The sequence below is a fragment of the Urocampus carinirostris genome, chromosome 6, assembly GCF_059441175.1.
Source record: "Urocampus carinirostris isolate Australia breed hairy pipefish chromosome 6, RoL_Ucar_1.0, whole genome shotgun sequence".
Taxonomy (NCBI): domain Eukaryota; kingdom Metazoa; phylum Chordata; class Actinopteri; order Syngnathiformes; family Syngnathidae; genus Urocampus; species Urocampus carinirostris.
In genome coordinates, this window is record NC_142354.1 from 26,687,557 (window position 1) to 26,702,756 (window position 15,200).

Sequence of the window (15,200 nt, forward strand, 5' to 3'; positions counted from 1 at the left end):
ACTAACCCTTACCCCTCCCTATTCCGTACAAACAATTTCCGTAGACACCACTGGCTTCGCCAACCCGGATTGAACGTGCATTCCTCGCACGCTCAGATTTGAGCCGAGTTCAGGAAAAAGGGGCGGTGGGTTTTTCATGGGTGGGGTTGGTATGGAAGCAAGGGGAGGAGGAAAATGTCCAAGCAAACAGATGTCAACGTGTTTGCGTGTTTCCGACTTCTGCAAGTTTTGTCATTATCACTGAGGAGACACCCAAGATCCCTTTATAGAACGTGAGTATGATTCTTCTCGCCTTTTTCAATACTCTTATTTCTTGCCCCCTTCCCTTTCTTGTGAGCCCCACTGACATGTGACTTTTAATGCATGTATGCAAAAAAGAAAAACCACCCTCTTTGACGTTTTCTGCCTTTTCTCTAGTGCATATCTGCCCGTTTTTGACAATCATCTTCCGTGTGAATTGATGCCCATGTTGTTTTGCATTTTGCCTTTGGCAAGTAAAGGTTAAAGTACTGGCATTGTCCCTTTTGTGACACAGCTCCAAACCCGAAGCCTGTTGCCATGCAACTCTAAGCACAAATCAAAAGGAATTAGCTCAACGCAGGCTGCTCTTTCTTTCATACTTGCATTACTATTGCCTAAGGAGGTCCGGTCTTGCTGTGTGTAGAATTAAACGTATAAATACCTACAAGTATATGCATGTAAATAAATGGACACATAAATCACGTAATACTTCAATAAATGACATACAATCAATTTCTTTCTAAATTCATTTTGTCTTTTATTTATTTCTGTATGTTATCATGTATTTTGTCGTGTATTTTGTCACAGTTAAATGTAATTCAGATGAGGGGAGGCAGTCAACCTGAAACTGATTCACCAGTAGGTGAAAACCTCAGATAGATAGATAGATAGATTGATACTTTATTCATCCCCGAAGGGAAATTTACATTTCCAGCAGCATCCCTGAGCTGAGAAACAATACAATATTAAAGCAAAAAGAATACAATATACAAATACCCAGTGTGACGTGCAAATGCCCACTGTAGCGTGTTATATAGAATATCTAAATAGTGCTACACAGAATACATATTGCAATAAAATTCGGTAATTCAGGCCACTGAATAACATTTTGTTGCGACAAAAAAAATACCTGATACAAAAATACGAGGCAAAATACACGGTAAAATACACAACCAAAAAAAAGATAAGCTATACTACAAGATACATGAGGAAAATAAACGACAAAATACACCATAACACATTTGACAAATACAAGACAAAATACACAACAAAATACAAGACAAAAAACATGACAAATAACAAAATAAATGGAAAATAAACAACACGATAAAATACCGTACAAAGTAAACAAATAAAATACATGAATAGACGACCAAAGATGTGACAAAATACATTTAGAAAAAAAAACAAAAAATGCTCAACAAGTAAAACGATAAAATACATGACAGAAACATGATGCAATACCTGACAAAATAAACGATAAAATACTCGATAAAAAAAAATCACAAAAAGCATGGCAAAAAGACAACAAAATACACATAAAAATACCTGAGAAAATAAATGGTAAAAAAACACGATAAAATACCCACCAAATAAATGATTAAGATACATGACTAAATAGACGACATACTGCACAAAAACCTACATGACAAAATAAATGAGAAAACCCCACGATAAAATACCTTCCAAAATAAACGGTAAAATACTTGATAAAATAAAACGACAAAATACATCACAAAAAAACAACATATACGAAAAAAAATAATGAAATAATGTAATAAAATACACAACAAAATAAACAAGAAAATAAATGACAAAGTATGAATAACCTATATTTTGTGTTGACAATATCTGTTTATCATTTGTTATTGCAACATCCGTTGCAGCCTGGTCATCCTTCTCAAGGTTTCTTCAATTTCCTCATGTTGAGGTTTTGGAGTTTTTCCTTGCCCTCATGTAGGTTTTAGATCAGTGAATTGTATCATAATAGTCTGTAGTTTGCAATAATCTGCGGTCTGTGCAGCCCTTTGAGACTCTTTGTGATTAAGGGCGTCACAAATAAACATGACTTGACTTGACATGACAAAATACACAACAAACTAAATGAGAAATTACTCTACAAAATGACAACATAAATGACAAGGTACACGATAGATATACAACAAAATACAAGACAGATACACAACCAAATACATAACAAAATACACGATAGAATATATGACAAATTACACAACAAACTTCACAACAAAGCAAATGACAAAGTACGTGACAAATTACACCACAAAATACATGACAAAATAAATACCAAAAGAAATAAATGACAAAATGTATGACATATTAAAAACTGAAATAAATAATGAACATACTGCAGAAAACTCGGGGGGAAATACATGTATGCCATTTATTTAGGTATTACATGATTTTTTTTTGTGTTTATGGCATATATTTGCAGTCATTTATTTAATAGCGCCGTTTCTCTCCCTCTCACAAATCTTTTTTCAAACACTCTTCGATAGTCATCCTTTGTCGCACGTTTTGTGCCATTAACAACTTTACTCATCCTTTTGTTTACCATCCCCGCAGTGAACGAGTTAATATACTCCCCCAGAAAAATATCCACCGCATAGTAAACACCCATCTCATTATGTGAGTACAAAGAGAGATTGAGTGGATTTGAGAGCTTCTTTTTATCTCCATGCAGATGCGTGATCACTGTGAAAGGCTCAAGTGACCTTTTCTCTCTTATGAAGTTTGCAGGATGTGGTTTTTGGTTTACGGTACCGGTGGAGCGTTTCTGCTCTACGCGCTTTACAAGTGGGTTATACCCGGCGCCGTGCGCTATCACGGAGGCCTGGCATTATTTTGGCATGACGTCATCGTGGAGAAGATGCTGGACACGTTGACCCGCTCTACTCGGCCTCAGGTGGGACTATGATTTTGTAAATTGAAAACGTACCTGAAAAAAGTGCTTTATTCCGACCATGAGTGGGAACTATGATATACAAAAAGTATATTTTTTATTGATTTTGTTGAGAAAATCTATAACCGCCCCCCCACCTTTACACCCAGGTTAATTTGTTCCCGAATCGAGCTCGTATTTGGATTTTCTTGTATCTTGAGTTTATTTTCCCTCTAATAAATAACTGAAAATCCATTCCCAGCCTCTCTAAATCATCCAAGTTAACCCTAGAAAAGCTATAAAACCCATTTTTCTTGATTACTACAAAATATATTCAAACAGCAATTGAACATAGAGTAAAAGAGTAATAAAATATAAAAGGTGACAGTAACTAAATAAAATGCGAGTTTATTATGATCATACATATATATATATATATATATATATATATATACACACACACACACACCAGATGAATATCCCCCTAGGATGAATAAAGTATCTATCACATTCACATTTTTGACTCTTTCTGGGAGATTGATACAGAGAGGGGATTCCCAGCCCCCTCTCGCAACCCAACTGATGTGTTGCAACATCTCGTTGGGAGTCATTAGGTGACCAAACCCCCTAATGCCAAGCAGCGAGGAAACGGGTACCAATGTTTGAAGTCTAAGTTGTGACCCGGCCGAGGCTCGATACGCGGCAAAATATAGGACAAAGTACATGACAAATTACACGACAGATACATGACAAAATACATAAGGAAATAAGACAACAAAATACACGTCGAAATACACAACAAGAAAGGATAAAACACACAACAAAACTCCCGCCGAAATACACAACAGAATAAATGACAAAATACACGATGAAATAAATATCAATATTCAAGACAAAGTTATAAAATACATGACAAAATAGACGCCAAAATACACGACAACAAACTCATGTCTAGAATTTTTCAAATCTTGAACAAATTTTCCTCATAAGATAACTAAAAAAAACAATGAATCCATTCCCGGCCTCCAATAATAATCCAAGTTAACCCTAAAGTCTCACGGTTGCCATGGTGCCCAATTGGCCCCGCCCGTGTTGTCGCCAGCTGCGGCTCATTGACAGATTGGCTTTCCGTCTATTTGAGCTCAGTGCTTTCACTCTTCCTTTGTCAGTCCGTCAACGAACCTCTGCCCCGCAAGACGTGGGTTTTGACTCGGTCCTGTTTCCTGTTGGTATTTCCTGTCCGGTATGTTCCTGTTTATTTTGTCCTGTTTAATATTGGTTTTCAATTTCGTTCCCGGCTAGTTTGTCCTGTTTAATTTCAATTCCCCTTTTTGATATCAATCCTGTCTGTCCGGTTGTTCAATATCGGTTTCCAGTTACTTTATCCTTTTTAATTTTTTAATTTCGATATCCTGTTTTGATATCAATCCTGTCTCCCGTCCTTTCCGGTATTAACCACATCTGTCCGATATCTGCTCGGGCAATAGGTACTAATCTCCTCGGCCTCAGGCCTCCTATCATGTATGTAAAGGGGCCACTGTACAATATTCCAGGGGTGGGCTAACCTTTTGGGTTGCAAGCCACATTGGGTTGAAAAATTTGGCTGAAGGGCAGGGCCTGGAGTAAAATGGGATTGATTTATTAGATTTTTTGGATGTGTTGATTAAAAAGTCTCGATCCGATACCTCAGAAAAAACTATGTAAGCACTGAATGTCCATTCATAATCTGCACCGCTTATCCTCAGTAGGGTCGCGGGGATGCTGGAGCCCATCCCAGCTATCCTCAGGCAGTAAGCAGGGGACATCCTGAACTGGTTGCCAGCCAGTTGCAGGGCACACAGGGACAGATAACTCGCTCGCTCATTCACACCTAGGGACAATTTGGACCGTCCGATTAACCTGACATGCACGTATTTGGAATATGGGAGGAAACCGGAGTGCCCGGAAACCCACACAAGCATGGAGAGAACATGCAAACTCCACACAGGAAGTTCGATCTCATGACCTCAGAACTGTGCCACTCACGCGCTATCCACTGCGCTGCCGTGCTGCCCCAGCACTGAATTTGATTTTTTTTTTTTAAAGGAAAGGCAACTTGGGACAAGAGTGGCACCAAAACATTATTTTTATTAATTTTTTTCTGTGAGCAAGATTTAAAAGTCCTTAATGATACTTTTTTTTAGAATCAAGCTATAAATATATAATTTACACCATGTAAACATTTTTGCATGATGCCTGTTTTATCAAATTAAACAGAAAAAAAATGATTGCACATTACCAAAGTGCTTCTTGTTTATTATTAAGATGCTTTTAGGTCTTTTTTTCTTTTAAATATATACTTAAAGGTGGTGTCCATCACTTCAAAATATTCTGTTTGCTGACGCCATCTTCTGGCTGAAATCCTCATTGCATCTCCTTTTGTTGCCCGTGCAAGTATGTAAAATTCTTAGATACGCTTGAAGAAAATCTTCCTTTTTCATCTTTTTAGGGTTTGCATTTGAACTGTATTTAAACCAGTCCTTTTCTTACTTTCACCATTTCCATCATGGAATAAAAGACAACCCATAACCACGCAGGGGATATCGTTCTCTTTCAACTGTCCAGACCTTCTCAGTGCACAAAAAAAATTATCCTGCGCATACAATTCAGGGTTTGAAATTGCTAAATGAATTCACTAAAAAATTCGGCCAGAATTACAGTGCATGCAGGCAAAAACAATGACGGTTCTGCGGTGTTTTAAGGGAGGTATTTTGAAGTCAATATCAGCACAAGATTGACTTAATAAAAGCTAGCATGCGTGTGAGCTCCAGTTATTGCTAGAGGGTAGCGGCGTGGCGGATGACTTAGACATTAAAATATATATAGAGAAGTGTAGTTTAATTTAATTATTGCCTGCACACTTAGACTATAGATAGCTACATGACCTACATTTCTTACCTACGTGACTACGTCAATAATGCCGCGCAAGTTTCTGTCTTTTTTTTTTAGAGAAGCGTCTCTTTCTGCTCTGCTTATTGAAAAGAGCTGGCTCCTTTGGCAGTCAAACGGCTCTTCGGATAATTTTTGTTGCTTTCATCCATATATTACCAATTATGTAACATTATGTAACAGATAACTTTAAAAGAGGAGACTTAAAGCCGAAAAAGAAAACTGTCAAAAATTAAGAAGGGAAATAGAGAGAGAAAACAGGATAAAGCAAACAAAAATAGGTAAAAAGCTAGGAAAAATGAAGAAAGGAGTAACAAATAAAAGAAAAAGGAAATTAGATCACAAAAAAAGATAAAAACACAAGAAAAAAGAAGTAAAATGCCATGAAAAAATAAACAAAACAAGAAAAAAATATTGAAAAACGAGTTGAAAAAGTCAATAAGAAGAAAAGAAAGAGAAAAATTACACATTTTATGGTCTCATGCGCGACGCATGTGTTACATTCAGATAATTTGCAAATTATGTAATAGTCAATCTTTTTGCCAAAATTGTACTTCCACTAAAACGTTTGATTAAATACAGTTCTGATACTGATTTGGTTGCCACGCACAATATTGATATTGCTCAGAATTATTCCAAGAGATGCTCGCAGTCTATTTGTAGAAGATTAGAGAGAACATTGCATGTAACCCTTACTGCGTCTTTGCTTTTGTGTTTTCTCTTAGCGACTCCTGGCTGCAGTACATAAAAAGGCCACAAGAGGTAGTCCTCGCAGCGTGGTTGAAGCCATTGATGAATTCTGCAACCACAATGAGTGGGCGATGAACGTCGGTGATGAGAAAGGTGACTGCTCAGTGATCACGTGATCCAAAAAAGCCCGACACAATTTAAGAAAAAAAAGGACTGAATTTTGTGTTTTAAACTCCTCTTTAAGGAAAAAGGTTGGGGAATTATAGTTTTCCACTATGTATAGCTAAAGAACAATACAGTGATATATTAGCACTAGACCATAATGCATTCAGTACTGAGATTTTTTCCCATTTGATTTTATTGATTTATTTATTTTGATGCGTCCGTACCATAGGCGTAACCAGCCTGTATTTTCCTAAAAGGTGGTGTCCGTAACTTCAATATATTTTACTTGCCGATGCCATCTTATGTCACGATTCAGAATGGAATCTCGGACTCAATTGCGTTCGTTTTAAAGAATTTTTTTTTGGATTGAGCTGACCGAGCTGGCTTTGGAAGCTGATGGTTGTCGGTCGCTAGCAGCGTTGGACGGAACGGCAGTTCCGTGACAAGTAGGCAGAATCAATACAATCTTAGCGGGCAGGTCGATGGCCAGGGCAGGAGAGTAGATCGTAACGCGGGGCAGAAACAGGTCGGAACTGAAGGCAGGAATCAAAACAGGAGAGTAGTCTTTGGTACTTGGTAATCTGGCGAAACACACAGGAACACAGAAGTACGGTCTGACGTCCTTGTCTGGACGCTGACTGCTTAAGAAGAGAACGTCAGCCAATCAGAGAGCGCGCTCCAGCGGGCCAAACAATTGCCACAGGTGTCTTCACTTTGGCAAACATGACATCTTATGGCTGAAATAATCGTTCCAGCGTCTGTCAAGCTGCTTGCGTGGTACGTGCACGTACGTGTCTCTCTCAAACTATCTCGAATAAACTCTTCTTTTTTCTTTTTGGGGGTTTGGGTTGGCATTTGGACTGTATTTGAAATACTCCATTTCTTACTCCCTCCAGTTTCATCCTAGAATAAAAGAAAACGATAAGCACACACGTGAAATCACTTTTACCGCCCATGTCTCCTTTCCTCCGGTCTAGTGCGCTATGTCGCCCGAACACTGAGGATAAAAGTAAGATAAAAGCAGTAACCAAAAATGTGAACAACAAAGTGTCCGAAATGCTCCATTGCCTTGAAATTGTTAATTTGTTTTGTAGCGCTCGCCTCCCCGCTCCTATTTCGCTTGGCTAGTGTCACTTGCGGCATAGCGGCGGAGTCTGTGGAGGCTCCGGTGTAATACAGTGAGAGTAAAAGAGTGAAAAAAATGTAACTGGCCAGACGTTCTGGGTGCTCAGCACACCCAAAGCTTTGAACCTAAACTCCACCCTGTCCCTAGGCATTGGAAATACTAACTTAAACCATACATACACAAAATGTTAATAAAACATGTACCAAAACACTGGTGATTATTTCAATGTGAAGATTAAGGGTCTCCAACGTGTTGCCCGCAGGCACCAGGTAGCCTTCTAAGACCACCTGAGTGGGCCTATTTTAACTTCTAATAATTACAACCTGGCTATAACATAGTAATAACATGGTAAAAACATAAAAGGAAAAACCTTTAAAATGTTGTGTGTCTGTACTTGTATCTTTGCTTTTCTCACCACACTGCTTCACCACACGTACTCGCCAAATGGGCCGCCTACACACTCTCGTTCGCTGGTTACAGGAAGCAACTCAAGGAAGTAGGGTTCTTCAATGTGTGGACAAATATCTGATCAAATCCACTCCTGCTATCTAATGGTGATTGAATTTTTTTCCATAAGCTTGATACTTACTGTGATGACCTGCGCCAAAGCCTTTATAATACTTTTTTGGAAAAACAAACCAAAAAAACGAATACTTATTTTTACGTTTTGGAACTGAAGGACAATGCTTCTGAAAACGTATTTATAAGTTATGGCACTGAACGAGTTTACTTTTTTGGTACCCATTTTTAGTGGCAAAAATGTCAATAAAAGGCAAAAAAATCACCATAAATTCTCAACATGTGTCTTTTCAAAATGATGCTTACGTGTTGACGTGTTTGTTTGAACACCAAAGGAAAAAAAATACCAACATAATTTGGTCGGGTACCGAGCACATTCGCCTGTCACGCAACAGGTCTCCGGTCAGAGACCGGGTGGTAACATATGTTGGCCTGAAGAGGGATGGGTGCCACCAGGTTGTAGTTGCCCAAGACACACCACAGGAAACAGTGCCCCTACGACCTTAGTGGATAAGGGATCCAGCCAACCAACCAACTGATTTGCTCGAATACAGAGTCATTTAAACAACTGTACTGTAATATATTAAGTAAACTAATATCCAATTAATGGTGACGTTTGACCTGCACATGTAAAATTGCTAAAAAAATAATAACATATTTTCTCTAGGCCTCATTCTGGACTCAGTGGTGTCTGAAACCAACCCATCTTGCGTGCTTGAACTGGGCACGTACTGCGGCTACTCTACCGTCCGCATGGCCAGTCTGTTGCCACCTCACGCCAAACTCATCACGTTGGAGTTTAACCCGGATCATGCCGCCATCGCACGCCAAGTCATCGCATGGGCCGGAGTCAACGACAGGGTAAAAGCCGCCGGGTTCGAGTTCCAGTAAAACGGACGGGCCTTGCATGTGCAGAGGTTGGGCCTAGTTAAATCCAGCCTGATCCATGATTATGCAAAATGTGAGGAAATGGTACATCTTTTTTGCATAAAGTGTATATATATATATAGTATATCACAAAGGTGAGTAGACCCCTCACATTCCTGCAGATTTCATCATAATGTTTAATTGAACAACATCGAAGAAACATCGCTTCGACACAATGAAATGTTGTGTGTGTAAAGCATATAGAACAGTGTTATTTTTTTCCCGCCTCAAAAAAATATAGCCATTCGTAGCTAAACCCTCGTTAACAAAAGCAAGTACTGTCACAATCACCCGGATCTGGAACACCTGTGCTCAGGATTTGGCGCCAACAGCTGATTGGCACACCCTGTCCATTTAAATCCTCAGCTTTCGGAAACAAGCTGTCTGATAGTACTATGCTACCTGTTGCCATCTGCTCGGAAAGCCCGTACCGCCGACTCTTTGCCTGCCTCCTGTTTTTTCTACTTGATCTCCGTTGCCGACCCGTTTCCGAATTTGCCTACGACCTGCCCTGCCCGTCTGATTCCTGATCACATTTCCGAACACGACGACGCCCTTCTTCTCCAGCCCCGACCAACAACATGACGTATCCGCCTGTCCACGACCTTTCCCGCCAAGCCTTCGCTCGCCTGTCAAGCTTCGTCAATCCGTCAAACAACGGATCGAAGAATCACGCCTTGTCATTCCTTCCTTCCAATAAAGACCAAGAAACGAGTGCAAGTGATCTCAGTTTTCCTTCCGTCTCGTCTGACAGAGTGCACCCTTAATATTTTGTGTGGCCACCATGATTTTGCAGAATCACTCTTGTCCTCCTGGCAATGGATTACACAAGAGCCTCACAAATTGCCACTGGAATGCTCTTCCTCCATGACAGAGCAGGGGAATATTTGAGATCTTGTGCTTCTCCGCCTTCCGCTTGAGGATGCCCCAAATATGTTCTATTGGGTTTAGATGAAGAGACATACTTGGCAAGTTCATCCCCTTTACCATTAGCCTCTTTAGAAAAGTCTTGGTCATCTTAGAAGTGTATTTGGGGTCATTTTCAGGCTGGAACATTGCCTCGCAAACCCAGTTTCTGGAAGACGAGGGATCGTTCCTTGCTCCAGTAATTCACAGCACATGCTTGATTTTCCCTGAATGAAATGCAACTCCCCAACTGTAGGTGCACTCATGCAGCCCCAAACCATGACATTGCCAACACCATGCTTGATTTTAGGTACGACACTTATCATGTTTGTACTCCTCACCTGGTTACAGCTATACATGCCTCACACCATCTGAGACAAATAAAATGTTCTTTGTCTCACCAGACCTCTGGGTCATCTTTCCAGTAAGCCATGGCCTTTGTTGACAGACTTCTTTTCATTGTGTCAAAGTGATGTTTCTTCAGTGATGTTCCATTAAGCATAAATAAGGAAATCTCTGCAGAAAAGAGGGATGTACTCACTTTTGTGACATATATTTTATCAGTTTATTTCTATTATTTTTGGGAATAATGACCTTTGTCATCCTTAGCTGTGACGTTAATCGGACAAACACCAGCAACCTATCCAGTCAGTGTCCATATTGTTTAACGTGCTAATTAGGTACCAATTTTTTAAGCGTAGATTTGGTGGTTTTTGTGGAGAATCCCTAGGCCTTGTATCACAGGTGGATGCAGTAGTGGCGCAACAAATGGCGAGCAGTCAAAAAGAGCTAATTGGCGAAAAAAAAATAAAAAAATAAGCAATGGCTTTGGCGAGGAATGAACAAACCAAGGAACACAGTGAAACCGGAGCTTTGGTCAAGCTAGCAGATCTACTAACACCTGGTGAGTAGTGTAACCAGGAATTGTCATGGTACTATAGCAAATGTTATCTTGTAATAATTATTCACAAACTCTGATGTTTTTTTTTCAATGAAAGTTCAGATTTTAAGTTAACTTATTTTATATGTAAAATAGAGACCAGTAATCTGCTCATGAAATTAGATCTACCGTAATAGCCACGAAAAAAAGTTAATTCTGCATCACAACACATAAGCTCTAAAGATATAAATTAAACATCTGGCAAATATTCACGGATGGATAAATAATTTTTTTCTTCATCGTTTACCACTAAACACACATGCAAGATTTTAGCTAATAGCTGCCACGTTAGCTTACCCTCTTGCTTGTTTGAACCACTTCAGTTTTGTTCCGTCGAGGTTTCGCTGGATTCCTTCATCTACTGCACGTCGCCAACTGACCTCAGTGCAGAATTACGGGTAGCCATAACTTAAAAGAAAAGGAGGTTTTTAGTTTTTCCTTGTCCTCATATAGGTTTTAGATCAGGGGATGGTGTAATAATAGTCTGTAGTTTTTAACAGTCTGTGGCCTGTGCAGCCCTTTTAGACTTCTCGTGATTAAGGGCTATACAAATAAACATGACTTGATTTAAACCAACAACAAAAAGGCAATGGCAAAGGCGATAAACACAAAACGGTCTAGGAATAAACCAAGAGACACGGCAAATCCGTCACCAACGCCAGGCTAGCTGGCCAAACAACACGCAGTGGCAGCCAACTGAGAGCAAACAAAACAGGAAAGCCCTCGTCAGCCCCGACTCTGGGAGAAATACAAACAAAATGCCACTGTTCACTAGAATCGCCGTCTGTTTCGAAGCTAGCCTCACATGTTGTGATAATAGGATTCACCATTTTGAAAGTGTCGTATTTTTTTTTAAATGACGTCACTGATGTGGAGGAAACAAGCCAGATGGGTCAACTTTGAGACAAAATTTCTTGAGTTAACCTGCGCAAGGAAAATTTTGCAACATATTGGCATAATTGTGGGGAGCAACACTACATGTTCTGTGCCTGATTAGAAAAAAAATCTGTTGGGGAATACCCATAAGATCTTATCCCAGATGTGATGTTGCTCATACAGGTGGAACTAGTGGAAGGGGATTCCGGTGAGTGGATTCCGAAACTTAAGGAGAAGTTTGGAGTGGAAACGTTCGACTTGGTTTTCTTGGATCACTGGAAGGATCGTTATCTTCTAGACACTAAGCTACTGGAAGTAAGTGGTTTTCGGGCGTCAACGTTTTTTGGGCGGGGCTTAACTAGCATATTTTTTTTCGTCAGGAGTGCGCCCTCTTGAGGCGAGGGAGTGTACTGCTGGCCGATAACGTGGTCTGTCCCGGCACGCCCGACTACCTGGACTACGTCCGTAACAGTCCGCACTACGAGAGCCGATACTTCAAATCTTACCTGGAGTATACCAAGGCGGAGGACGGTCTGGAGAAGTCCGTCTTCTTAGGGTAGATTTTGACAATCAGCTTTAAATACTGTTGAAAAAAACAAAAACATAATTAAATGAAAATTTAAAAAATCCTGACACACAAGCAGATAATTTTCCTTTTTTTCCTTTATTTTATATTATATTATATATATTAAAAAAATTAACGATTTATACTTATGTGTATGTAAATGTATAGATTTTATTGCTATTTTGGTTTAATTTTGTATTATTATTTTCATTTTATTCTTTATTTTCATATATTTATGATTTATGAATATTATTGATATTATTCATAATATATGATATTTTAAATATTATATTTGAATGTTTAACAATATTATTTGTATTATATTTTTTGTAAATTTATAATATCTAAAATTGTATAATTTTTTTATTCTTTTATTAAAATGATCAAACAATGTATTCAATTTGTTTTTCTAGTAAAATGAGTTTTATTTAAAACAATAACTCTATATTTTAATTAGTATTATTTATTTCTCATTTTTTTACTCAAGCAATTCCAAAATACTTTTCTACAAAAATAAGTTGAAATGGAGTAAAATAAGAAAACACAAGTGAATAAAATTATTTTGAATTATTTCCCATTATAAATTGTTTGTACAGAGTACATATTATTTAAAGTTAATTAAATTACTTGTCTATACTTGCAGATGACAAAGAATGCTTATCATTTTACTATATGTTGTTTTTTTTGTAAAACGTGAGAAAAATGACATTTATTTATGCCAAGTAAGAAAAATACTACTTAAAATAGGCTAAATTATTTGAGAAGTGTTGATTATCATTTTTTTACATAAAGAATATACTATTTATAATACAAGTTAATTAAATAATTGAGCTCATTTTAAGTGTTGACTTCACCTAAAACTATGATTTATTTATTATATTTCTTGCTTATTTTCCAGTAAAATTCAGATAACCTTGAATCTAGCCTTTTGTGTGACAGTTTTTATTTTACTAAATCATAAAAACAATACATTACCAAAGTAAGCAACATATTTCAAATCATATATTTATAATTTAAGATGAATAATTTTCATAATTGCAGTTGACAAATAATTATGCATGTCTTACGATAACAATTGAATTACATTTTTGTAAAGTGAGAACAATAATACTTAAAATTAGCTAAATTATTTGAGATAAAAAACGCGTCATTAAATAATTTATATACAGAAAATATAATGTATAATACAATTAAATGAAATAATCGTGCGCATTTTAAAGATAATTTGAACCTAATTTAATGTTTTTATTATATCTCTAGGTTATTTTCTCGTAAAATGTGAAAAATAACCTTTATTTTTTTTAAACAATAAATGGGATAACCTAAAACAAGACAATTGTCTTGCTACCCAGCAATTACCGTATTTTCCGCACTATAAGGCGCACCTAAAAGCCTTTATTTTTTTCAAAAGCTGACCATGCGCCTTATAATACAGTGCGCCTTATATATGGATCGATATTAAGTCGCAAAAATCTTGCAACTAAGGCAAGCAGCCGCCGACTAGATTTTCCCCCGAAGGCGAAGTAGTCCGTGGTATATGCTGGGATTTATATACCGGCGTTTCATTTCCTAACCAATGTGTCAATCATCATTTGAATCAGTCACTATTGGCTAAAGTTATTCGGAGGTAAAGGGGGCGGATCCTTTTTATCATTTACAGGCTCGCATAGGCTAAAGGGGCGAAACAAAGCCTGCAATTGGCCGAAAAATATGAATGTGAATCACACGTTGGGTTTCACTACGGCATAGAGAAAACATTTTTTACTATTCTGTATTTGTAAATATTTTACTCTCCTGGATTTACTACATTCACGGTTGTAAGAAGACCATGGTTACGTATCATAATTTAATGTGATGGCTGCAAGAGAACTTAGGTGAGCTATGCGGCTTTATATTTTCCCGGTATGTTGTTTTAGAACGATCTTGATGTTTCTGTGATGTGTCTATTTTTAAACTAAATTCAATTCAAAGTGTTTATTGTCATATGCACAGTAAAGAAACCCGTTTCCCTGCACAATAAAATTCTTACTTTGCTGTCCACAAAGTTGCCGGCAAAAAATAAAATGGAAACTAAGAAATGTTTGGCATTTCTTGAATCCCAAGACTTTAAACTTCCGAATGATATTTGGAACGATGCATTTGAGTGATTGGTGACATCGTACAGACACTATTTCCGTACATGTCTGAGACACGTATTTGCTTCTTTGCAAGCTTTCGGAATGTTAAGGGGGTAATAAGTTTGAACTATCTGACTGTTTTGTTGACGTTCCCATTGTAGCGCCTTATAATCCGGTGCGCCTTATGTATGGAAAATATAGGACCAAAAACTATTTTTTGGGGGTGCGCCCTATAACCCGGTGCGCCTTATAGTGCGGAAAATACGGTACTTGGCCACCTGCCATCATAGTCAAATTACCAATTTTTAGTTAGAATTTATCATTTTCATCTTAAAACAAGATATTGGTAAAATTTACTCAAAAACAGTTGGAAAAAACCTTCAGTTATCAAAACTACCTGGCAATATTTTTGTTATTTTGCATGGAGGCAGGCCCACAATTTTGCCATATTTTAATTGTGTTCACGATAATTGCAGTTTTTAAAACTTTGTTTTTTAAAATACAATCTGTCAACCACTTAA

General features: G+C 37.8%; 1 protein-coding gene across 2 annotated transcripts; it reads left to right on the forward strand.

The window, feature by feature from the left end:
* The first annotated feature begins 136 nt into the window (after positions 1-136).
* Positions 137-12,957, forward strand: comtb (catechol-O-methyltransferase b). Of its 2 annotated transcripts, XM_088338514.1 has the most exons (7): positions 137-272; positions 2,605-2,667; positions 2,772-2,944; positions 6,574-6,691; positions 9,016-9,209; positions 12,181-12,312; positions 12,378-12,957. In XM_088338514.1, exons 3-7 carry the CDS (start codon positions 2,780-2,782, stop codon positions 12,555-12,557), a joined length of 789 nt encoding a protein of 262 aa, XP_088194640.1. In that variant the 5' UTR covers positions 137-272; positions 2,605-2,667; positions 2,772-2,779; the 3' UTR covers positions 12,558-12,957. The 2 variants fall into 2 exon arrangements, with proteins under 2 accessions (XP_088194640.1, XP_088194642.1); XM_088338516.1 differs by lacking the exon at positions 2,605-2,667 and having other exon boundaries at positions 161-272.
* Positions 12,958-15,200: the final 2,243 nt, after the last annotated feature.

Bases quoted from the DNA above. Each gene is read 5' to 3' on its own strand.
- comtb (XM_088338514.1), top strand. From the start codon at position 2,780: ATGTGGTTTTTGGTTTACGGTACCGGTGGAGCGTTTCTGCTCTACGCG. The intron at 9,210-12,180 runs GTAAAAGCCGCC...TTGCTCATACAG, and splicing joins GGGCCGGAGTCAACGACAGG to GTGGAACTAGTGGAAGGGGA. The intron at 12,313-12,377 runs GTAAGTGGTTTT...TTTTTTCGTCAG, and splicing joins TAGACACTAAGCTACTGGAA to GAGTGCGCCCTCTTGAGGCG.